This window comes from Vicugna pacos, chromosome 6 (assembly GCF_048564905.1).
Source record: "Vicugna pacos chromosome 6, VicPac4, whole genome shotgun sequence".
In the NCBI taxonomy this organism is placed as follows: Eukaryota; Metazoa; Chordata; class Mammalia; order Artiodactyla; family Camelidae; genus Vicugna; species Vicugna pacos.
This window is the reverse complement of record NC_132992.1, coordinates 52,386,574-52,409,542: the sequence shown is the minus strand read 5'-3', so window position 1 is coordinate 52,409,542 and position 22,969 is coordinate 52,386,574. Positions and strand designations below refer to the sequence as shown.

Below are 22,969 nucleotides of genomic sequence, written 5' to 3'. Positions count from 1 at the left end.
TATTTTTTAAAAATGCTGTGGTAGTATAAAGACACTGTTAGCTAATGTATCAGCATATCTTTAAAAAAATTAAATTCCTTTGAAATCTTAATAAAGATCATGTTTCATGATCTTTCTACCATCCACAGTAGTCAGAATTTCCTAGGGTTTTTTCCAGTGGGCTTCAAATAAGTGAAGGAATACATATGGAAGGGAAGAAATCTGTTCTCCTCATATTAATATGTAAATTCAACATGAAGTCATTCAAAAAAGAACTGAGATTTTAATTAACTTGATAAAGTAATTCTAAAGTTCATTTCAGCTTTCTGGATTTTTTTTTTCCAAAGCTGATTTTCCTGAATTATATTTTCTAAGAAACTAAGTTCTTTTTATTGGGCTTTCCATTTCTTCGTTCAATTTATTGGTAATACTGTTCATTTTATTTTCAGTTTTTCATGGGATGTAATGTGCATATAGTAAAATGCACAAATCACAAGTTTATTAGCTCAATTCTTAGATGCACATGTATCTGTGAAACCACCACTGAGAACAAGACACTTTCATATTTCTGCTACTCCAGAAGGCAGTCTCTTGCCCCTTTCTTAGTAGTATCTCCACCAGAAAAAAACATTCTTAGCTTAATCACTGGAGCTTATTTTGCTTGTTTTTGAACTTCATGTAAAAAAGCAATCATACAGTGTATATTCTTTTGTCTGGCATCTTTCACTCAACATTATGACTTACCATGTTGTTGTATGTAACAGTAGTTCATTTGCTTTGCCAAATAAATAGCATTCCATTGATGAATCTGCCACAGTTTATATGTCTGCTGTATTACCGATAATTGAAGACCTGTATCTCTTAGGTCCTCAAGCATGCATTTCTGTCCTATATAGTTAGGAGTAGAATTGCTGTGTTATAGCGTATGTGTTGCATTTGGCTTTAAGACATTATCAGTTTTCCAGAGTACTTGTACCAACTTCCCACCAAGCAGTGTATCAGAGTTCCAGTTGCTCCACATCATCACTAACATTTGGTATTTGTTTTTTAAGTCATTCAGTGAATACATACTGAAATCGTAATGTGGCTTTACTTTGATGACCCTGATGACTAATGATGTGGAGAACTTTTTCATGTTTGTTAGACCTTTGAATATCCTTTTTTTTTTTTTTGGCTGAAGAATTTTTATTACTTTTATGTACAGTGAATGTCCTTTTTGAAGTACCCCTTTAAAAAGTTGGGTTGTCCAGCTTTCTCATTGATTTATAGGAATTCTTTGAAATCCTGTATATGTCTTGTCTTGGTTATATGTATTACAAGTCCTTTTCATGTTGTGAGACTTGCTTTTTCACTTTATTATTTATAATAGTGTTTTTTGATGAGTAGCATTTGTTAATTTTAATGGTCTGATTTATCAATCTTTTATAGTTAAGTTTTTTGTGTCCTGTTTAAAGGAATGTTTAAAATTTTAGAAATTTATTATTTGGGCCCTAGCTGAGAATAGTCAAGACAAAAGTCTTTGGAGGTGAACTAGATATCTTATAGTTTTAAAAACTACTAGGGTGATTTGGATGTGTACCCAGAGTAAAGAAACAGTAGTTTAGTTGATAAAATTCAGAGTGTTAAAAGGGCCTCTACAATAAATACCCAGCTAAGCTTTGCTGTCTTTTTTCCTGTTCTCCCTCTTCATGTATATCCTGACTCCGAGTGCAGTGACTTCTTGTTACTACTCTGTTCTGTCTTTATAATCTTGCTTTTCCTGAATTCCCAGATACTATAAATCTTTCAGTTTTGCTTTATTTCCCCACAGTTCTTGCTCAAGCTGAAAGAAATGTCTGCTTTCTCTAAATTATCTTAGAAATAAACTTGTTTGCATTTAAAATATTTTGCATTAATTTATCCTTACTCTTACGTGTATCTTCTTTCTCCACCAGATGGTAAAATCTTTGGGGGTGAGGACTATAGTTGATCTGTTTTTATAGCCTCCATATTGTTTATTATAACGGTGCCTTACTCAGTAAGCATTTCTAACAGAAAATTAAGGAAACACCTTTTCTTTACAAACATGTGCTGACATTTTTTTACTGCTGAATTCTTCCAACCAAGTTTTTTTTGTTTTGTAGAGTAAAATGAAAAAAATGAAGGAAAAATACAAAGACCAAGATGAAGAAGAACGTGAACTCATTATGAAATTGCTTGGGGTAAGTAACATCTAAAAACATCTTCTTTTGTTTTTCAAGGGGCATCAAGACCACTGTGATATGCTTTGCATTCAATACTTTGTTAAAACATTGACAAAACTGAAAATACTGACAACACTGTTTTTTCCTCTATGAATTAAAGTCTGCAGGTTCAAACAAAGAAGAAAAAGGGAAGAAGGGGAAGAAAGGTAAAATAAAGGATGAACCAGTGAAGAAACAGCCCCAGAAACCTAGAGGTGGACAAAGGGCTTCAGAAAGCATAAAGAAAGAAACCCCATCCCTTGATGTTACAACCCATGAGTTACAAGACTTGGCTGTAGATGATCCACATGATGATAAGGTAAGGCTACCACACATGTGGGCTTCTGCTTCTTAAATAGGGTGACCAACCATCCCAGGACTACCAGGACATGGGACCCACAGTGCTGAAATCAGCATGAGTGGTAACCCTATTCTTAATGGAAAGTCATCTTAGAAATACAACCTAAAAGACTAAAATTGCAGTGTGTAAGCATGAAAGTGGCAGTGCTGATAGCTGATTAAAAATGTACCACAAGCCTTTAGAAAACAGTTTTATGGAGAACCTTTATTTGATTAAAGCTTTTAATTGTGTGCTCCACTCTGCAGGTAATGCTCACAGGGACCCTAAATGTATTACTGTTTTCTGTTTACCCTGAACGGTGTTATTTAGTAATATTAAAAACTCATTTTGGTGCTCAAATTTTTATACTGTTTATTCTCGTACTCCTAATTTATTCTGTAAACTCTGGATTCAGATATTCAGGGGTGTTAATTATGAATGTTCTTTCACCTATAGGTTATCTTCAGACAGATTTTTCTTAATGTGAATATTAAGCTTAAGTTTGTCTATGTGAAAAATTCATCCTAACACTATTGAACAGACTAGCAAATAAAAATTCTGTTCACCAGAATTCTCCATTTTCTTTCCCCCAGCAAACATACCAAGCTTGTGTCACTTTTAATTGTCCGAATAGCATTTACTACTTTAGCATACATTCTATGGAAGTCTTTTTTTTTTTAACTTCAGAGTGAACAGTGCTTTTTCTCTTTGAATGGCATTGTTTTCTGATATAAGAGATAAACAAATTTATTCAGTCTTAATTTTATCAGTTTTTTTTCTCATAGTTTTTAATGGTGTGGCATTTCAGTTTAAGTTACAGCTGACTTTTAAAATTTTATGTTTGGAACAGGAAGAACAAGATTTGGACCAACAAGGAAATGAGGTATGATTTTGTGTTGTGGCCCCTACTGTAACACTGACTGCAATCCAGTCCCAAAATATTGGACACACAACTTCTAACTAATTAAGATGTAAAAGGCTAATATAAGACTAAACTCTGGAATGAAGGAATGTTTGAACCCCAGTTTTACTACATATAACTACAATGTTAGAAACGTTTCTCTTTGCACCTCCATTTCCTCATCTGAAAAATGAGGATAATAATTGCCCTTACTGAGAGCTTTTTTGGGGAACTAATATACATAAAACATTCAGAAAAGTTTGTGGCATATATTAAGCACTAACTATGCCAAGGGTTTTGTCCTAAATCTAAATTTACTCATGTTGTTAAATAAATACGGACAGTCTTGTAGGCAGTCCCCCAAAGGGGAACTTTAAGAAGCTCTAAGATTTCTTCTTAGAAACAGGCACCAGAGAAAGGCTCTTCTAGCCTAGCGTTCCCAGTTTCAGCACTGTTAACACTGTGAGACAGAGAATTCTTTGTTGTGGGGAGCTGTCCCATCCCTGGCATCTACCCACTAGTACTTATCAGCAGTACTCTTATTTCCCCTCCAACCTCTCTTCAGTTTTGACGACCAAAAACGTCTCCAGCAAGTTTTTCCTCCCTTTCTCTTAAATGTATCTACAGGTGCCATTTTGAAAATTGTTTTTCATTAGGCTAGGCAAAATTTTCTAGCAACAAAGGGTATACATTTACACATCATTAGTCTTAAACTCTGCTTTATAGCTCCAAAGGGTCTAAGACTGTCTATCAGTAAATGATAAAATGTTGGTATTAATTTGACAATGTTTAGTTCTCACTTTTTAGGGCTGGTACAGATTACTTTTATAATTGTTTTTGTTTTCCCTCTTTAGGAAAATCTGTTTGACTCGTTAACAGGGCAGCCACATCCTGAAGATGTAATACTGTTTGCCATTCCAATATGTGCCCCCTACACCACCATGGCAAACTATAAGTAAGTCATCATTTGTTTACTCAAATAGCTACCACAGTACTGACTGATGAATTGTTTTTTAATAATCTGTTTAGTAACACATGCAATTCCTTTTTAAAGATACAAAGTGAAACTTACTCCTGGAGTTCAGAAAAAGGGAAAAGGTATTTAAAATTTTTTTTTTCTGAATTAAGATTTTAAGCATTTCTTGCCTGAACAGAAGTAGATTCTTCTATTTTCTATCTACAGCTGCAAAAACAGCCTTGAATAGTTTCATGCATTCCAAAGAAGCAACAACAAGAGAAAAAGACTTATTCCGCAGCGTGAAGGTAAAACAGTCCTCTATAAATCTCTAGAGATTGGTAGTGCAATTAAAAATGTTAGCAGTTATAATTTTCTATTCTTGTTCTTGCTTTATTAGAAAATGCTGTCTTACTAGAAGAAATATAAAATAAGTAAAATCATTTCAGGTGACAATTTTAGAAATGCCTTTTTTTATAGCAGTGGACATATGTTGTCATAAAAGAAAACATGATTATCTTTCATAATCTATATGGATATTCAGCAGTTCTCTTTTTTTAGGACACGGATTTATCAAGAAACATTCCTGGGAAAGTGAAAGTTTCTGCACCCAATCTTCTGAATGTAAAAAGAAAATAGCTGAAATGAAATCCTAAAATACTTGAAGAGCCAATTTTATAGCCTTTTGGAAGTTCAGAGATGAAAACATCATGTAACAAGACTTCCACATTTAAAAATGAACTAAACATTGCCTTGCTGTATTCACCAAAAGGACTTTATTCTTTTTTTTTTCCAGTTTTATAGGGAGGAAACTGTCTATGATAGGATTTCCTAAAATATTTGTGGACGGCTAAGTGCTAATTGTATACATCTGTAGTTATTCTACATTTTCCTGAAATTTGGGGGGTTAATATTAAGTATTCATTTCATGTTGTAAAGAAATCAAATAGTTAAGTGGCGCAACTGCTCAGACTATTCTTGGTAGTCCACTGTACATGATGTCTAATATATTGATTACTCACAGGCCAATCACAGGTTTCTTTTTCTGGTGGGGGTTGAGGGTGGTTAAACATTTAAGATTCCAAGTATTGGAATACTTGAAATACTTGGAAACCCTAAGTATTGAAGGAGTAGTACACGTCCTTCTGCTTTTACACTTACCAAAAAATATATTAGACCAGATTTTAAATACAGATAATTTCCATGACTCAGCTTAAATAACATCTAGAAGAAATTGGTGTTGATCATTTTTATGTATTTATACACCTTTACTTTTCACTTTAATTTATTCCTTGTAATCTCATTCAGCTCTGTACCATTTTCCACCTCTTGTAAATAGAAGTAGCATGTTACAGAGTATCTTAACCTGTTACATAATATCATAAGGGCACTTTTAGGCTTACCACTATTAAGATTCCCGACCTAGCTTTCTTCTACTGTCTCCTACCAGAATGGAGTATAAAGTCATACATTATTTCCATTCTTTTATGCGCTACAAAACTTACTTTTTAAGTAGTTAGACAACAGCTGCCTTTAGTCAACATGAGCATTTGTCCCTGCCCCTACACCAAAGCATTAAGGTCAAAGTACTGAATGGCTGCTGGTCCTTCCAAGGTTTCTTTTACCAGCTTAGTCTTGTTAAGAATATTTTTCCATTTTAAATTAATGTTTAAAAATTTTTTTTATGTAGCCTACTGTTGTAAATACAACATGATAGACTACTCCTGCCATTAAAAGAAAAAAAAATTAATGTCTTAAAATAACTTCATCATTTTGATAGTGGTAAGAATTAGTATAATATCTATCTTGATGTTACTAAATAGGAAACATATAACCATCCTTCAGGGTAAAAAGCCCAAGCATTAACTGTTTTAATAGAAGGCAGTTACTGGTGTTAAATACATTTATTGTAAACTTTAGACACAAAAATAGGTTCTCTAGGCCATTCACATGCACATTAAAACCAAAAAGCTGCAAACTACAACAATGCATATAATTATACAAATGATGTCACTTTGATGTTTACAGAATTGCTGTCCATGCAAGTGATCAGAGGCATTACTTATGAAGCCTTAAGATCCAGAAGTGTTGTTACTACCAAACCTCTGATTAACACTGTGAAGTAAGTGTTTCGGAAGGCAGTTCCATGAGTTGGCTAACATTTCTTTAAAGCAAATGACTGCTTCTAAGCTTAGCCTGAAAGTGGACAAAGAAAGAAAAATAGTTTCATTTTACTGTTTAAAGTACCTTTTTGTGTGTGTTGGGGGGGTAGTTCTTCAAGTGAATACAGTTCTAAAGATTTTCACAGGAACTCTGGATAGTTTTTATCAATGAAGGTTTGTTATTCCCCTTAAATTATCCACAAACCTGGTTTTTCAAGAGCACTAATTTAAAGTGTTTAAGAAACAATTTAAAATAATCTAAGCACCAAGTAAAAAGTTACTTACCTTACAAGAGATTTTGGTTGAACTGAAAATATAAGTATTTCATTACTGTGTGCCTAAAAAATAGATACGAAGAACACATTAAAAGTACTTCACAAGAAAGTTTCAGCAATATTATGAGGTGTCTTTTAATAAAGGGTAGTGTACTTACAGCTCTGTGATGGACAAGGAGGTTATTGGCACACCCACCAAAAACAATTACTTCTCCTTCATCACTGGCACAAGCTGTATGCCATAATCTACATTTAAAACAAAAGCTTGAATTTGAAGTCACCCAAAACACCAAATTGATGAGATTTTAAAGACTAAAGATTTTTAGTGCAAACTAGAACATAATGGTGAGAAGCAATTTTCTCAAGGAAAAGTAGCAGAAGTTAGAAAAATCAGTTATCTTTTATCTAGATATTATAATTTTATCTCTCTGGTCCCTTCCTAATTTATGCAATGAGGGGTTTGAACTGAATGATCTATTCTCTAGGGCTTTGTTTGCAATAAATGTCTTACGGGAGATGAGTGGTATATGCCCTCTCCTTTCTGTTTTCATCGGCAGGGCCAACTGGCCTTACACAAAACATGTGAGGGATGCTGAATCTGCCTGAGTAAACCAAGTATCTTCAGGCTTGATAATTCTATAGATAGAATATTTGTGCCAAATGACATCTTAATGGCCTGACTGCACTTAGGTTAGAGGCTTGAGGGAAAATGCAAGCTGACATTATCTAAATGTGCTTTGAACACCAATTTTGACATCATCTTTCCTTTAGCAGTCTCTGTAACAATTCTTTGAGGTTAACACAACAAATAACTACCAGTGTTTTAATAGGTTTTTCTGGATGATTTGACTTAATCTTTGTTAATCTTTGTTATATAGCACAAATGCAAATCTGAAAGTTGTTTTTTTCCTCCATTAACATTCATTAGGATTTTGAAATGTCTCTTTTCCAGTTTTTTTAACGACAAACCTAGATGCAGTTCAACTCACTTGAGTAAAGAACTTGAGTATAAATTTTAAACATGTCCATTTTATGATGAAGCAAAAATCAAAATCCAGCACTATTTTTCACACACAGATAATGGAGAAGAAAGCACTGGTACTAGGATACACTGGTTTTCTTTTCTTTCAAAAAGTACAATGTTAAACCTTAGTGAATGCTAGGATTTTTACAAGAATGATGGATTGAATGCAGCCAGAATTTCCTCAGTCATTACCAACCTTGTACAGCTCTATAGACCTCATTCAGCATAAAGATTACCTTTTAAATAGTTCATACCTTGGTTTTTCAGCATAGGGATGATTAAATCGTATCCATTCATTTTTACTGATGCAGTAAGTCCAGGCATCACCTGAATGAAGCAAAGAGCGAGCTATGAAGTATGTTACTCTGTCAATGTGACATTGATATTTAAAGGGCACAGTTTTAACAAGAATGGTAATAAATCAGATTTTGAGTAGGAACAGAAAGTATATTTCCCTTTTTTCTCTTCAATTTACTCAGTAAGCCCTCTGCATGTTACAGCCCTTTTGCAGGGCAGAGTGCTCCAGGTTATTTCTTTATTGGACCAATGGATGTATGTCATGTGAAAACAATTACAGGATCAAAATTAGTATCAAACCTTCTAACCAACCCTAGAGCCCTCTGATATGTCTAAAATACTCTTTTTTCAGCGACTTATATATGAATGATACATAGTAATTTCTTATGTTTTTAAAGGACTTACTTAGTGGCTGTTTATCAGTGGTGAATCCTCCAAAGAGAAAGAGATGATCTGAAGAAACTGGTGTTAGTGAGTGCCAAGATCGGCCAACTGGGCATATGCCTTGTGGAATTCTGAAAACAATAGCTAAGTTACAATATCTATGTTTAAAAGCAGCTACTGTAATGCAGAGAAATACTGAAGTTTTCTTTATAAATTTGTATGGAATTTTGAAAAGAAACTTTAAAAAGGCTTCTTGGTATTAACAACTACATGCTTTAGAATGAACTATTTTCTTTGAAGGTAGAGTCAACTTTAGACCTTTTCTTGTCAACAAACATTGAGCACATGCTATGTGCCAGACATACACTTATGGGAACTGAAAATAAAAAAAATAAAATACCTTCTTTAGGATTTAGTGATGTTTACTTAAATTCACAGTTACAGAAAATGTAAGCAAGTACATTACATACTAATAATAGAGAGTAAGGGGAAAATCCACTGTAATGTTTTTGAGAAACTTTTCTAAATAATTGTCTAAAGTGATACCTACAATTCATTCCACTCCCATGTATCCAGATTAAGATAGTGAAGATCATTCATTCTGGCATCCTAAAAAAGGATAATTACAAGTAGTTATCATTTTGGGTATTTCAAAAGCAAATCATTGAAACTATTTACTCACTCGATATCTGCCTCCAAACACGAAGCCTTTGTTTCCAACAGTTGCACAGGCATGGGCAGCACGAGGTGAAGGTGCTTTACCCTAGCAAAGTCATGAAAGCAATTCAATAAATAAGTGAACTTTCTGTAAGTACCAGAAAGAGTCTTCTGGATGTAAGATAAGAATATGCAAGACACTTGAGCTTTTAAGCTGCAGTACAGACATCTGGTTAAACAGCAGTACTGAAGGATGACTACGAAAACCAGGAATTTTAATTCTGGAGATGTACTACTGAATGGGCTAGTCCATATAACAAAATATTTGCCTGCTTACTTTTATCTTTTAAAATAAAACTAGCACATTATATGACTTCTGTGTTAGAGGAAAAAGAAATCTAATGTTTGAGTACCTTAAATTCCAGTCTAGCACCAGGTCATTTATTTAATTACAAACAGTACCACTTAACATCTGTTAGGTAATAGATAATGGCTTAGTCTGTACATTCCTTACACTTCTCTGAGTTTTAGACTCCTTGGAGAATGATGAACTGTCAGTTGTACACTACCTGCCAACTCCCCTTCTTCTCTAAACAGTCTTGCTTTAATAATTCATTATTCTTTAGTAACTCACAGTAGTTACAGGCTGGCTCCAGATAAATGTTTCAGTGTCTAAAATATGTACATGATCATTCCATCCTCTCGGATGACTTGAATTCTACAGAAAACAAATAATAAAAATCTGAGTTATTTTACAAATAATGTTTTGTAAAATCACTTAGCCTTTGTCTGGTTTATTAACAAGGCAAAATGAACAAAGCTAATAGCAAACATAAAATGTTATTATGTCAACAGACTAATAAGTAAGCCGTGTGCAAATATGAAACTTTACTTACCCAAAAAGACGATTCATCAAATTCAAAAGTTCCCAAAACTTTGTCTTCAGGTAAATATCCATACCCTCCAAAAAATATTAACCTGTTTGATAAAAACCAAGATACTAAAAACTCAACATCTACAAGAGATTTTTTTCTTATTTTGTCATATTCCATGAGTTGAGAAGGCACACGTGAGTATACCGAAATACTTATTCAAATAATAATGGCTAATATGGCAAACAGTGTCTTAGGTGCGATGTTAAGTGCTCTGCCACTACACTTAGTCCTCATATGGGCCCTTGAAGGCATGTTCTGCAGTTACAGTGGTTATGAGCTAAGGCTACTTGAATGGCAAACCACTTTCCACATAAAACCCAAACCTATAGTGCTACTAACTCACTTGTTTTTATATACCCAGACACCAAGCTTGTCCTTTGATGACGGAGGAATTCCTTGGCAGTCAATTCTCTCCCATTGTAGCACTCTGTCTGTAGACCTTGAATCCAGCATGTAGAACTGTCAGAAGCAATGATTTCAGTTAGATTTTGTTATGTGAAAGAAATTCTGCCTTGGCATTTAGTTTTATTGTGATCTATGACAGTAAGAATGTCATCTATTTCAGTGCTAGTTAAAGTGTAACTGCAGACTGGCTGCCCGTCTGCAAACTGTTAACTGGTCTGAGTTTAGATAAGGAACTTCAGCCAGAACGTCAATTACAAAGTCACTGTGCATCCTGTTTATAGTTCAGCTTATTTTTTCCCATACATACCTTTTTGATGAAGGAGTAGAAGTGTGTTGATTTACATTCTTGGCCTTAGATAGGTACTTTGAGTTGTACTGATCTAATTTATGGTATCAAGATGACATTAACCAAAAAATCAGCAATTCTGCTTTCAATTTCAGTTTAACAAACATGTCTTAAGTGCCTACTTAACTCTAGGAGCTAAGGATAAATCTTGTAAGATTAAGTATTCATCTTTCTTTCAAAGAGTTCATGTCCAGGTACTTAAATAAATCTTATCTCTCTCTTTTTTTTTTTTTTTTTACTTCTCTAAGACTCCTAAAGCTTCCTTTCAGTCATACTTAAAATAACCACAGTCATTGAACTAACTACTACCATTTCTCTGACTACCGCCCACCCCCCACCCCCCAACAAAAGCCACAGCTTCTCTTTTTCCCAAGCTTCCTCATGTTGTGTCAAAATTACTTTTCTCTCCCTTGGCCCTGAAAAATACATGGCTCAACTCCAGCCTACAGCAGTGCCTCAGAAAACCTTTTAGGCACATAATCCTTTCTTCAAACAAAATCTTAATCAAAAGCCTAAATATAAAAATAAAAGTGGAGCTACACTTGTTAAAATGGAGGAGGAAGGGGCAGTCTGGAGCCTGCCTAACACCATTATGCTCCCCTCACAGGTGTCCCAAGGCATCTCAAAGAAATCCCTGGAGTTCCTAGGAGCACAGCCTGAAATCTGAAACCATTTCAGCCACGTGCTCCACCTACACCAAACCACTTGGCATTTCCATGAATAAGACATATTTGCTTATATCTCTGCATCTTGGTCCCTAAACCTTAGCTATCCCTTCTAAGTGCATGATTCAATTCAAACACTGCCTCTTGGGTGAAGACTTTAATGTTTCTGTTCCTCTCTCTTACCACACACAATGGCAAGGATTCTTTTTCAGATTCATCAGTACTTACTGAGCTGTTACTATGAGCCAGACTCTGTTTATCTCCTCCTCCTCCTCATGCTACTGAAGTCGTATTACATGTGTCCCTTCTAGAATGTAAGTTCCTAGCACTGGGGACTGTATCATTCATCTCTGTCTCCAATGTCTAACCAAGTGCTCAGCATTAAGGTGCTTACTAAGTTGCCAAAGAAATGAATTGTTAAGAGTCAACCTATATCACATGCACCTTTCTGACTGATTTCATCTGTCTCTTTCTGGCCAAGAAAACCTGGTAACTTCTTCCTATTTGGGAAAAACACAGACAAAATCCAAACAACAATATCTTATGGTGCCATGTTCCAGGAATGTTAGTATATAAAATTTCATCAGCATTAATTTATCCTTCCAGCCTTTTGAGTGGTGGCCTGTTACTTTTACCCTGCCCCCAATGATTGCATTTTGTTTTCATGTAGTTAACTAATATTCATCTAACACTTCAGAGGTTTAAGAGAATAAGCAGCTTCAAAGAACACAAAAGAAAGCAACCTGGGGGAATGGGTATAATACGCTCAGTCGTAGAGCACATGCTTAGCATGCATGAGGTCCTGGGCTCAATCCCCAGTACCTCCATAAAAAAAGAAAAAAGAAAAGAAAACCTAGAAGTTACTGTACACACCTTACAAAACCTCTGATTTTACAACCAAAGCTGATTTGGGAGGGGAGTCCTGGGTTCAATCCCCTGTACCTCCACTAAAAAAAAAAAAGTGAATAAAAAAAATTACAACCAAAGCTGATTTTACAAAAGACCTAGGTAAATACAGACTGGCAGACAAAACACTAAACTGCACATTCATACCATCATCAAGTACATATATTTTTCAACTGGAACAGGAATAAGTATGGGCTAACTTTAGAAATCTGAAGATGTCTGAAAAAGAACGAAATTGCCTTGAACCATAATCCTTAGAAACACTAACCTTATTCGTATTGCCTCTTGAATGGTGTCCTCCAAACAAATACAGCACCCTGTCTACACACACAGCACAGCTTCCTGACATAGAAGGAGGAACATCACCTTCAGTGTTAATTTTTTTCCTGAGGGGGAAAAAATGAATGTAAATAAATTTCTCAAAAAGAAATGCAAAAATCTATTAGTTTTTCTTCTACTTCTATTCCCACAATAAAGGGGAAAAATAAAACCAGCAGGCTGAATAGGTTTGTCGAGGGTCTCTTCTGGCTCTAAAATTAGTTACAAGAACTCACCCCTCTTCACCCATTCTGCAGTCTGAGCCGGCAGGTCTACACGTGGGCAGAATGGGAGGATCTAAAAGCCTACCTGTCATATTTTCTTATTCTAGGAGTAAACCATCTTATGTTTCTCAAACTAAATCGTTTGCTTTTTTGTTCACTTGGCCAAAAATAATCGTTTTGTTTTTGTTTTTGAGTGGACCAAGAACCCAAAATGAAAAAAACTTTGGTATCCCAGCTGACAGATTAATAGGTGTCTTTAACTCAGTCACGTTTTAGCCATTCATATGAATCTGATTCAGACCTGATATAAGACTGCAGACACTTAGGCGGTGCCTACTATAGGCCAGGCACTCCTCTGACTGCTCTTTACATGTTTTAACTCATTCTGAAGATAAAAGTGAATCTGAGTCAGAAAGCTAAGACTCCTAAGATTCAGAATATTAATTAACACTCAGGGTCTTTTGCTCACAGTATCACTTTATCTATGCTAAACTCTTAAGTTTTGACAGACTAATATTTAAAAATTCCTCATGGGGCTGAATTGTTAAAAAAAAATGTAGAACTCCCCTTTAAAGGAATACTAGTATGAATTTCCAATTCTCTAGAAAAAGGTCATTAAACAGCTAGATTGACACTGATGGGCTACGTCTAAAAATAATCCTAATTTATTTTTAACTGAACTCTTGATCAAGACGGGCTACTATTCTCCTAGGTCTGAGGTCTATGATATGCTAAAATATGTAACACAGAAAGCTTTCACAAAGCAAACCATGGGGAAGACTACTTTATAAATCCCCCAAAATGGCCAACCCAATATTTTGAGAATCACATTAATTCTGCTAAGAACATACTCTTGAGTACTACTTTTATGAGATTGGCAAAAGGTGCTTTCAGAATATCCCCAGTTTTTATGGAAGGCAAATTTAAGTCAACTGCAAAGAGATCTACATAGATATTTCAATATTAGAGTTCATTAAAATAGAACACTACCTTTATTTCTAGCAGATACAATCTAGAAATTCTTTTCTCATTCAAGAGACTGCATAACAGAACATATAAAATCTTGAAAAAAATAAATATAGAACTTCTGTATTTCCATTCCAGAATCTGAAGCCTCTACATCTTTACTATTACTATAGTACTTCACTCAGCTCTGAACAGCAATTTTTTCAAAGGTCATAAAAGCATCTAGTAACTACTGAACTACTGCAGAGATGCTAAAGCAGCTAAGCTAAACTAGCAGAACACTGTTTTCAAAATATGTAGAGGCCTTAACCTCTTTAATTAAAGTATTTTTATTCATTAGAATGGGTTTTACAGAGTATGTTTTTGTTTGCAATTTATCTGGATTTTCATAATATCCACAGTTACCATCTTCCAGTTTCCATGTTGTAGATCCACAGTTCTTCTCTCGGCAGATAGAAGTCATATAATCCTCTAACTTGATTGCTCTAAAAAAAGCCAAAAAAAAAAAAAGCAAATATAAAAAATAATTGGTAAAGAGGCACCGCTGTATATTTTTTCATATCTATCTTTTTTGAGATACTGAGAGTATGAAAACTTAAATAGAGCTTAATAATTCTATCAAATGCACAACCCTCCCTGCCCCAATGCCACATACTCAAGGTAATGGTTAATACAGACAGCCCTCAATTCAAACTTCTGATACAGCAGTTGAGGGAGGGTAGGGAGTTAAGAGATCTGAGGGAAATCTCTAAGGCCGCTTTATCCCGAACAGTCCCTGCACCAAATTTCAGTTGCATGACTTTACAGGGGGCCTGCCATAGTGGGCAGGCTAAAAAAAGGTCTACTTTGAAAGTACCTGATTCACACTAACATGTGATGTAGAGTTTTCTAGCCATTCTCCCCTTTCACCCATTCATTCTCTACTAAGAAGCAGAGAGGGCAGAATTGCAAATATAAATTTTGTGCAAAATTTTAAGTTCCTTTTTCTGCTCCATTTCCCTTCAGGTAACAGGCTGAGCTTACCATATGAGCTAAGTGCTATCCAGAGCTTATTGTTTCATCCTCACAACAAACCTAAGAGATAGTTGGTATTACAAGAAAGTGGGTTTTTTAGACAGATGAGTAATTTGCCCAAGGTTCCCTAGCAAGTAATGGTGAAACTAGGATTCTAACCTTCTTTCCCTGAATTTGCAACTTCAACCATTGCCTGAATTCTCCAGCCTTTGAACCTCCCTAGCCACTTTCTGAACAAGGTCCACATACAGCAAACAATTACAGTTCACTGAGAATGGGTGCCAGAGTCTTAAAAGCTTGAGTATTATACAGACTAGAACAGCTGGCCACAAACATTTCTCTTTCCACTCCACCACTTTAGAAAAGGAAAGGCTGGAAGCAAGACAGTAGTAATCTACCCAAAGCAGATAAGCCTGGCCCAGGGAGGAAACCTGACTTCTGAGCAGGAAGCTAAGGTTTACTGCCATCAGAACAATACCCAAGGGCTCCCCATTTTATGCTAACTCTTAGGGCTTCTAGCCAAAATGTGGAGGATAGCCTGGTACCACAGCTTGCTTCACGGATCATGCTTCTCCAGTGTGCCTCAGCCCCAGGCATCCAGGCCCTCCAAGCTCACCTTCAGAAATCTTCCACTCTGACAACCCTCCTTGTTCCCACCTTCCTCCTTTGTGAGAAGTCCCATCCCCTCAATACTGCTGATTTTTACAAATAGGATTACGAATAAAGTAGTTCAGACTGAAGACTAACAGGTTTATTTTTCTCCAAGGGAATTAATTATATTTTAATAAAGGTCACCACATACCGGTCCCCTTTCTCCTACCAAATACCCTCCTCTAAACACATACTCATTGGAGGCTGGGGAAAATATTCCAGATTCATTAGGATTGGCAAAAAGAAAAAATTCTGTGGTTAAACCAAATGAAGTAATCAGGATGGCTTTAGCAGTTTATCCCATCTATCTTTTGAGAGTCACCTAAAAAACGGTCAACTATGATCACATCAACAGTACCATAAGCTGTGCTCGCTTCGGCAGCACATATACTAAAGTTGGAACAGTACCATAAGCTAAAAATCTATTACCGGAATCACAGAACAAGTCATGGAAGGCACGGGTGTAGTGTACTAAATTTTACACAAACAGGGGCAGGGGGAAATCATTTTTAAAACCAAAAGGGACTAAAAAGAATAATTTTTAGTAGGAATAGATCAAAGCCAGCCCAGGGAATGAAATAAAATAATTCTAGAATGTGGAGTGTTACTGGGAAACTCTTCAAGCAAAAGGGCAGGAGAACCAGCGAGCAAGGTTTAAATGGAAGACACCTGGGTAAGATTCCCTGCGAGAGGAAGAGAAGAAATGCGACTGAATGCTCTAAACTGGTAACTAACCACAATGTTTGTGATTGGGGGCGGGGGGGTGTCAAAGAGCTGCACTCTGTAGTTAAAACGGTTGCTGTTGATTTTCTCGGTTATCGGTAGAGCGTTTCCATTTATTTTCTTAATAGGGGTTTCTTTTGAAAAATCTCAACCCTTTCTCCACTGAAACCAAAAGGAAAACAGCCCCGAAACGTTTAAACACTGGGCTGGCAGGTGCACAGGTGTGGCTGGGATCCTAACAGGACTCCTCAATAGCCTCATTCAAGGCGTTTCGGAATTCTGACGGATTTTCCTGCACAGGGGTCACCCCAAGAGCGGGCCGCATAACCCCGGTTCCAGAGGGCAATGCGCTCCTAGGTAGGCCAGATAAAGCATACGAGTGACATCACGCACCGTTACCTCTTACACACTCCCAAGTCTTTCTATGTAAAACACATTTCCTCGTGATGCACGGCCCGACGGGCCCTCCCCCGAAATAACGCTGGGAGGTCGGACCGGGCGCGCAGGGCGGCCGCGAGCTGCGCGGGGCTGGGGGAGAGGGGAGCGGGCTTTGTAAGCAAAAGGTCGGCGTGACAACTGCCCAGGAGCCTTGGGTCGGGCTCTGGAGACCCGTGGGACGGCTCCCACACTCGCCAGGGAAGGAACCCACGGGCGGAGTCGCGACGCGGGGGACGCGGGGGACGCCTCGGCGGCCGCTTGGCCTTCCCGCCCGGCCCTCCGCCCCGGCGCCGGGTAAGAGCCGCGCGACGCCCGCCGCCGCCCGGACACCCACTGACCTTGTAGCCGCCCCAGACGAACATGTGGCGCCCGTCGCTGACGGCTACGTGGCCGCTGCGCTCGGCGGGGCAGGCAAGCTCCGAGGACTCGTAGCCCTCGTAGGCCGGTCCCGGGAGGTCGTCCTCCCGCAGGTCTTCGTAGCCATCGGCCATCTTGAGGCTGCACCGCGGTCCACAGCAATTCCCACACCCGCGAAGGGGGTGAAGACAAAGGAAAAAGAAGAAAGAATCGCACGGCGGCGCGAGGAGAGGAGGCGGCGGCGAAAGGCACGGCGTCAGGGCCGCTCCCTCGCCGCCCGCGCTCGCGTCCTCCCGGCCGCCTCAGCGGGGACGGCCTCTCGCCACCTGGGCGGGGGGCGGGGCGGGGGGCGGCGAGGGCGCAGGGCCCGGAGCGGGGCGGGCCGAGGTCCGCCTCAGCCCGGTGCGAGCTTCTAGCCTGTCCGCCCCGCCTCCTGCTCGCTTCTCGCCGCCGACGGCTCTTGTTTACGCCGCGGCCGGAACCGCCCGTTCCGCTGACGCCGCCCGCCGGGCTCCGGAAGCGTGGCCGACGCTCAGCGACCCCACCGCGGGGTCCTCCCGCCGCCGGGTCCTCCCGCCGCCGCCGTCCCGACGGTCCGACTCCGAGGCGCCTCGGTCTTCGCGAAAGTCCGGTCGCCGAAGCTAGAGGGACTTCCAAGCACACTCCGAGCCTCCTTTCACTGCAAGGATATGCTGAATTAACCAGATTCTCGCAAAAAAAAAAAAAAAAAAAAAAAGCTTCTTCCCGAGAAGGCCTTGTTCGATTGAGGAATGTTCTCAAACGGCCTGGAAGGAGGCAGTGAAATTGCTCACCTAGTAAGTTTCTGGTCTCGGGGTTTCCGAGTAGTGCCCTGTCTTCCCGAGGACACCGGGTCGGGGTCGGGGTCGGGGTTGGAGGTGGAGCCTCTCACCTCCCCCCTGGTCCAGCCGCGACCACTCCGCAGCTTCCCTGAGGCGATCCCTGCGGGTGTGCACGGCAGGTGCCAGACTGCGTCCCGCCCTGTGTCCGCGGACCGGTTCAAGGCATCTCCCTCTCCACAGGCCCCTGTGGTCCAGCAGAAATCTTAATTTAGTGCTGCATCTTCTTAGTGCTCCCAAACTGTTTCAGAAACCGTCACCACCCCAGGCCTTCAGGGAGGAGAGTGAATCCTATTCACAAACACACACTTTTTTCTTACATTTTTATATAATGCATTTAATTAAATTAGGTCAGGAGGAATTTGAGAGTTATTGTATGTAATCTAAACGTGATTCCTCACCTGTAAAATAAGGTTAGACTAGACTACATCTGAATTCCCTAATCTAATGGTGCTTCTATACTTGGATGTGTTTGTGGAGATGCCTGTGCTTTACCCTCTCCCTTCCCCACCTTTTCGCTGGGAACACTATGTAGGAGTACTTTGAACAACGACAAAACGCTTTCCAAACTAAAATTTTCAGAACCTGAAATTCCTTCCCTAGCCACTGCTTGTGTGTTTACAGATTATCAAAATTCGTGATGTAGGTAAAAGCAGTACTTAGAAATGTATAGCATTGAGTGCATATATTAAAAAAGAAGATCTAAAATCAATCATCTAAGTTTCCATCTTGGGAAACTAGAAAAAGGGGAGTGAATTAAATCCAAAATAAGCAGAATAAAAGCAATAACGAAATGATGAAAAGAAATGGAAACCAATGAAACTGAAAATCAATAGAGAAAAAGCAATAAAACCAAAAGCTGATTTTTTGAATAGATAATGAAATCAATAAGCCTTTATTCAGGCTAAGAAAAAAAGACACAAATTACTAGTAGAAATGAAACAGGGAACATCACTACAGATCCCATGGACATTAAAAGGATAATAAATATTATGAACAATTCTATGCCCACATATCTGATAAGTTAGGTGAAATGTACCAAGTCACTGAAAGACACAATCTGCCAAATCTCATATAACAAGAAATAGATAATCTGAATAGGCCTATATCTACTAAAGAAATCGAATCAATAATAACCTTCCAGAACAGAAAGCAGCAGGCGCAGATGGGGCCACTGGTAAATTCTAACATTTAAGGAATAAATTATACCAATTTTCTACAATCTCTTTTAGAAGACAGAAGCAGAGAGAATACCTCCTAACTCATTTTGAGGCCAACATTACCCAAATACCAAAACCAAAGACATCACAAGAAAACAACAGACCAGTATCTCTCATGAACATAAATGCAAAGATGCTCAACAAATTATTAGCAAATCAAATACAAAAAAATTTAAAAAGAATTATACACTGTGACCAAGTGGGACTTATCCCAGGTATGCAAGGTTGGTCAACATTCAAAAATCAACCTATGTAATCCATCATATCGACAAGCTAAAAAAGAAAAAAAAAATCACATGAACATATTAATAGATGCAGAAAAAGCATTTAACAACATCTGACACCTATTCATGATTTAAAAAAAAAACTCAGCAAACAAGAATAGAGAGGAACATCCTTAATTTGATAAGGAACATCTACAAAAAACCTACAGTCACTATTGTCCTTAATGATGAGAAACTAGAGTCTTCCTTACTAAGATCAGGAGCAAGGGAAGGATGTCCCTCTCTCACTACTACTTTTCAACATACTACTGGATGTCCTAGCTAATACATTAAGACAAGAGGAGGAAATTAAAGTTGGGAAGAAACAAACAAAACCACCTTTGTTCATGATTATCTATGTAGAAAATTGTAAAAAATGGCTGTGATACATCCAGACGATGGAGTATTATTCAGTGCTGAAAAGAAATGAGCCATCTTTTCAAGCCATGAAAAAACATGGAGGAAACAAACGCATATTACTAATGAAATAAGCCAATCTGAAAAGGGCACACGCTATATAATTCCAACTATATAACACTGTGGAAAAGGCAAAACTATAGAGACAATAAAATATCCATGGTTGCCATGGTTTAGAGGGGAAGGAGGAATGACGGGGCAGGACACATGGGATTTTTAGGGAAGTGAAACTATTTTGTATAAAGGTGGACACAGGTTAGTATACATTTGTCTAAGCCCATAAAAAGTACACCACCAAAAATGAACCCTAATGTAAACTGTGGATTTCAGGTGTGTCTTAGCTTAGGCCGCTATATCAAAATACCATAAACTGAACGGCTTAAACAACAGATATTTATTTCTCACAGTTCTGGAGGCTGGGAAGTCCAAGATCATGTGCTGACAGATTTGGTTCTTAGTGAGGGCCCTCTTCCTGCCTTGCAGATGCCTTCTCACTGCATCTTCATGAGTTGGGGAGAGCAAGAGTGAGAGAGTGTGAGAGAGAGAGAGAGAGAGAGAGAGAGAGAGCGAGCGAGCGAGCGAGCAATCTGGACTCTTCCTCTTCCTATAAGGACATTAATCCCATCATTGGGTCCCCACCCTCATGACCTCATCTAAATCTAATTACCTCTCAAAATACCTCACCTCCAAAGACCATCACATTGGAGATTAGGGTTTCAACACACGAATTCTGTGGGAATATAAACATTCAGTCCATTATACCAAAAAATAAAAGTTCTTGCTGTACCCACATGCTGGACTGTATGGAAATTTCATCAAACCGGAAATTCCAATAGAATCACATTAATACAATGGGAAAACAGGCACCAAAAAAAAAAGGTAGGCAGGGGTATTATTTGTTTCTTAAAACTACTTCTTTTCCTTTGAAATGTTCTGCAATCACAATTTTAATTTGTCAGACAGTATATACTTCCTTGAAAATTGTTCTATTTTAGTGAGTTTATAATTATTTCTTTCTCACACATACATACATATAAATGTGTTTTGGTGAAAACATCGCTTTGTTCCTGGGCCGACAGTATGAAGTGCTAAAGAATATTTTAAAGTTTCTATCAAAAGAATAATAATTTTTTAAAGGTGTTTATGCAAAGATACTATTTGGAAAAAATGGACACTAACTTTGATACGCTATTTACTATTATCATTCGAAAAATGGTAATACCTCAGAAAAATCCTTGCTGACAATTGGAAGGATATCCTGATAGACATAATAAAGATGGCCAGAAATTCTTTTTCCTTGAAAACCAGACTGGAAACCTATTTTGTGAACCACCTGGAAAAAGAAGAGTCAACCCTCTAGAGTCATCTTTCAAATAGAGAACCAGTAAAGGAGAGTTCAGAGATACAGTTATGAGTCTGTTGTTGCCTTGGGCTCCCATACACGGCACAGGTCAGCAGCACAAAAGTTGATAGTAAACCATCAGTGGTAAGAAATCAGGAAGGAATACTGCTTCACTGGGATCTTCAAAACTGGCTTTGCCAGCTCATAGAGTTTCTACATCTTCTAAGAGCAGGGAAGCGCTGGTTTAAGCCAAGTTTTAGAAACTGAACATCAGATCAGAATTCCCTGCCACTCGTATTATGGGGATATCTCAGGACATACAACTTGTTGAAGTAGCACAATATATTAAGACAAATAAGAACAGCACCAGTTTTATGTGCCATAAATAATGTATAGCTTTTCATTCTCTTGAAGCCTAAATGAAAGTGTGCATTTTGAGGGGGCTAATTCAACTTCTAAGTAAACCATTTAAAAACAGAAATGCTTTTCAAAGAGGCTAGAGGAGGCATTCACATAATCCAGAAGCCATTTTAAAGTTTCATTCCATGGTATAGCACAGGGAAATATATTCAAGATCTTCTAGTAGCTCACGGTGAAAAAGAATATGAAAATTAATACATGTATGTTCATGTATGACTGAAAAATTGTGCTGTACACCAGAAACTGACACAACATTGTAAACTGACTACAACTCAATTAAAAAAAAAAAAAGAATTAAACCCCAGAAAAAAAAATGTTTCATTCCATTCAAAGTCATCTATCACGAATAGGCTGTGATTTTTTTTCCCCTTAAATACAGAATGCTGATACAGATGTTCATAGTAACAAAATAATTACTTTTAAGATGTATATTACCTGTGAGATTCACTTTCTAAATCTGTTATTCAGCCTAAAAATAGTAAGAAAAAAATTAAAACTTACACTGAAATATTGTTTACACAATCAAGTCTAATGACTGGTTCACACTAACAAAACTAGGAAAATAGTAATTCTATGTAGTTTGTATAATAAATAAAATGTAAACACAAGATATTTCAATACATAAATAGAAGATTTACACATCCAAAATACAGAACAGATATATAAAATATATCTCTAAAATTTAATGGTACTACAAACTACTGTAATTTTCATTATAAATTACACATCTATTTCAATATAGAAATATATTTACTATAACATTTTAAATTTCAGAGACAACTTGCATGGTGGATTGTAGAGAGTAATTTTATATACCAAGCTTTTTAGTAATTCATTGTTATAAGTAATTCAGTGGAAGGGTATGACTATGATAAATGAACAATTTCTTAATTATGGCAAAAGTACTATTTCAAGGAAAATTAAATAAATACTTGTGTTCCATTCCTTCTAGGCAGTGAAAACTGAAAACAAATGAGAAGATAACATATTTTGAATATCCTGGGTCTTCTGCACCAACTCTGCAGGATGGTGTGGGCCAAACAGAGGGTTTCTAGAAATGCAAATTACTAGGTGATCATCCCATTTCATAATTTATGAAAATTACTTTAGAGCACTCCTCCAAGGCAAAATGTATTTTAATGTGTCTCAAAATTTAATAAACATATTGCCTCTCAATATTTCAAAGCCAGTGTGAATAAATAAATCTCCACTTTAGACATTTTAAAACATGGTCTTTATGTACCTATAAAACTGGACAAACTAGTAACTTAGGGGTAACAGAAAGACAACTGAAGACATTTATTCC

The 22,969-nt window shown here is 37.6% G+C and overlaps 3 protein-coding genes and 1 long non-coding RNA gene across 5 annotated transcripts in view; 2 read left to right on the top strand and 2 right to left on the bottom strand.

Annotated features, from left to right (window-relative positions):
• Positions 1–8,950, top strand: part of NEMF (nuclear export mediator factor) — a 47,818-nt gene extending 38,868 nt beyond the window's left edge. Inside the window, exons 27-33 of the mRNA XM_006199801.4 lie at positions 2,103–2,180; positions 2,323–2,520; positions 3,392–3,424; positions 4,297–4,397; positions 4,497–4,540; positions 4,626–4,705; positions 4,959–8,950. Of these exons, the coding sequence (XP_006199863.1) occupies positions 2,103–2,180; positions 2,323–2,520; positions 3,392–3,424; positions 4,297–4,397; positions 4,497–4,540; positions 4,626–4,705; positions 4,959–5,036 (612 nt within the window). The 3' untranslated portion in view covers positions 5,037–8,950. The remainder of the gene's footprint in view (positions 1–2,102; positions 2,181–2,322; positions 2,521–3,391; positions 3,425–4,296; positions 4,398–4,496; positions 4,541–4,625; positions 4,706–4,958) is intronic.
• Positions 6,287–17,612, bottom strand: KLHDC2 (kelch domain containing 2). Its single transcript, XM_072963010.1, has 13 exons — positions 17,126–17,612; positions 14,367–14,446; positions 12,722–12,839; positions 10,475–10,590; positions 10,093–10,174; positions 9,831–9,914; positions 9,222–9,302; positions 9,090–9,148; positions 8,561–8,670; positions 8,113–8,185; positions 6,993–7,080; positions 6,845–6,897; positions 6,287–6,593 (listed from the first exon to the last, which is right to left on the bottom strand). Exons 1-13 carry the CDS (start codon positions 17,276–17,278, stop codon positions 6,470–6,472), a joined length of 1,221 nt encoding a protein of 406 aa, XP_072819111.1. The 5' UTR covers positions 17,279–17,612; the 3' UTR covers positions 6,287–6,469.
• Positions 16,083–22,839, top strand: LOC140696918 (uncharacterized). Its single transcript, XR_012073589.1, has 2 exons — positions 16,083–16,352; positions 22,616–22,839. It is a non-coding gene; the product is annotated as an uncharacterized lncRNA (long non-coding RNA).
• The window catches only part of KLHDC1 (kelch domain containing 1), a 46,388-nt gene continuing 42,454 nt past the window's right edge, over positions 19,036–22,969 (bottom strand). Inside the window, exons 14-15 of one of the 2 annotated variants that reach the window (XM_072963013.1) lie at positions 22,099–22,132; positions 19,036–21,234 (exon numbers count right to left, since the gene is read on the bottom strand). In XM_072963013.1, coding sequence (XP_072819114.1) covers positions 22,128–22,132 — 5 coding nt within the window. In that variant the 3' untranslated portion in view covers positions 19,036–21,234; positions 22,099–22,127. Of the gene's footprint in view, positions 21,235–21,588; positions 22,133–22,969 lie in introns of those variants that run through there. The other variant, XM_072963012.1, reaches the window with a different exon arrangement.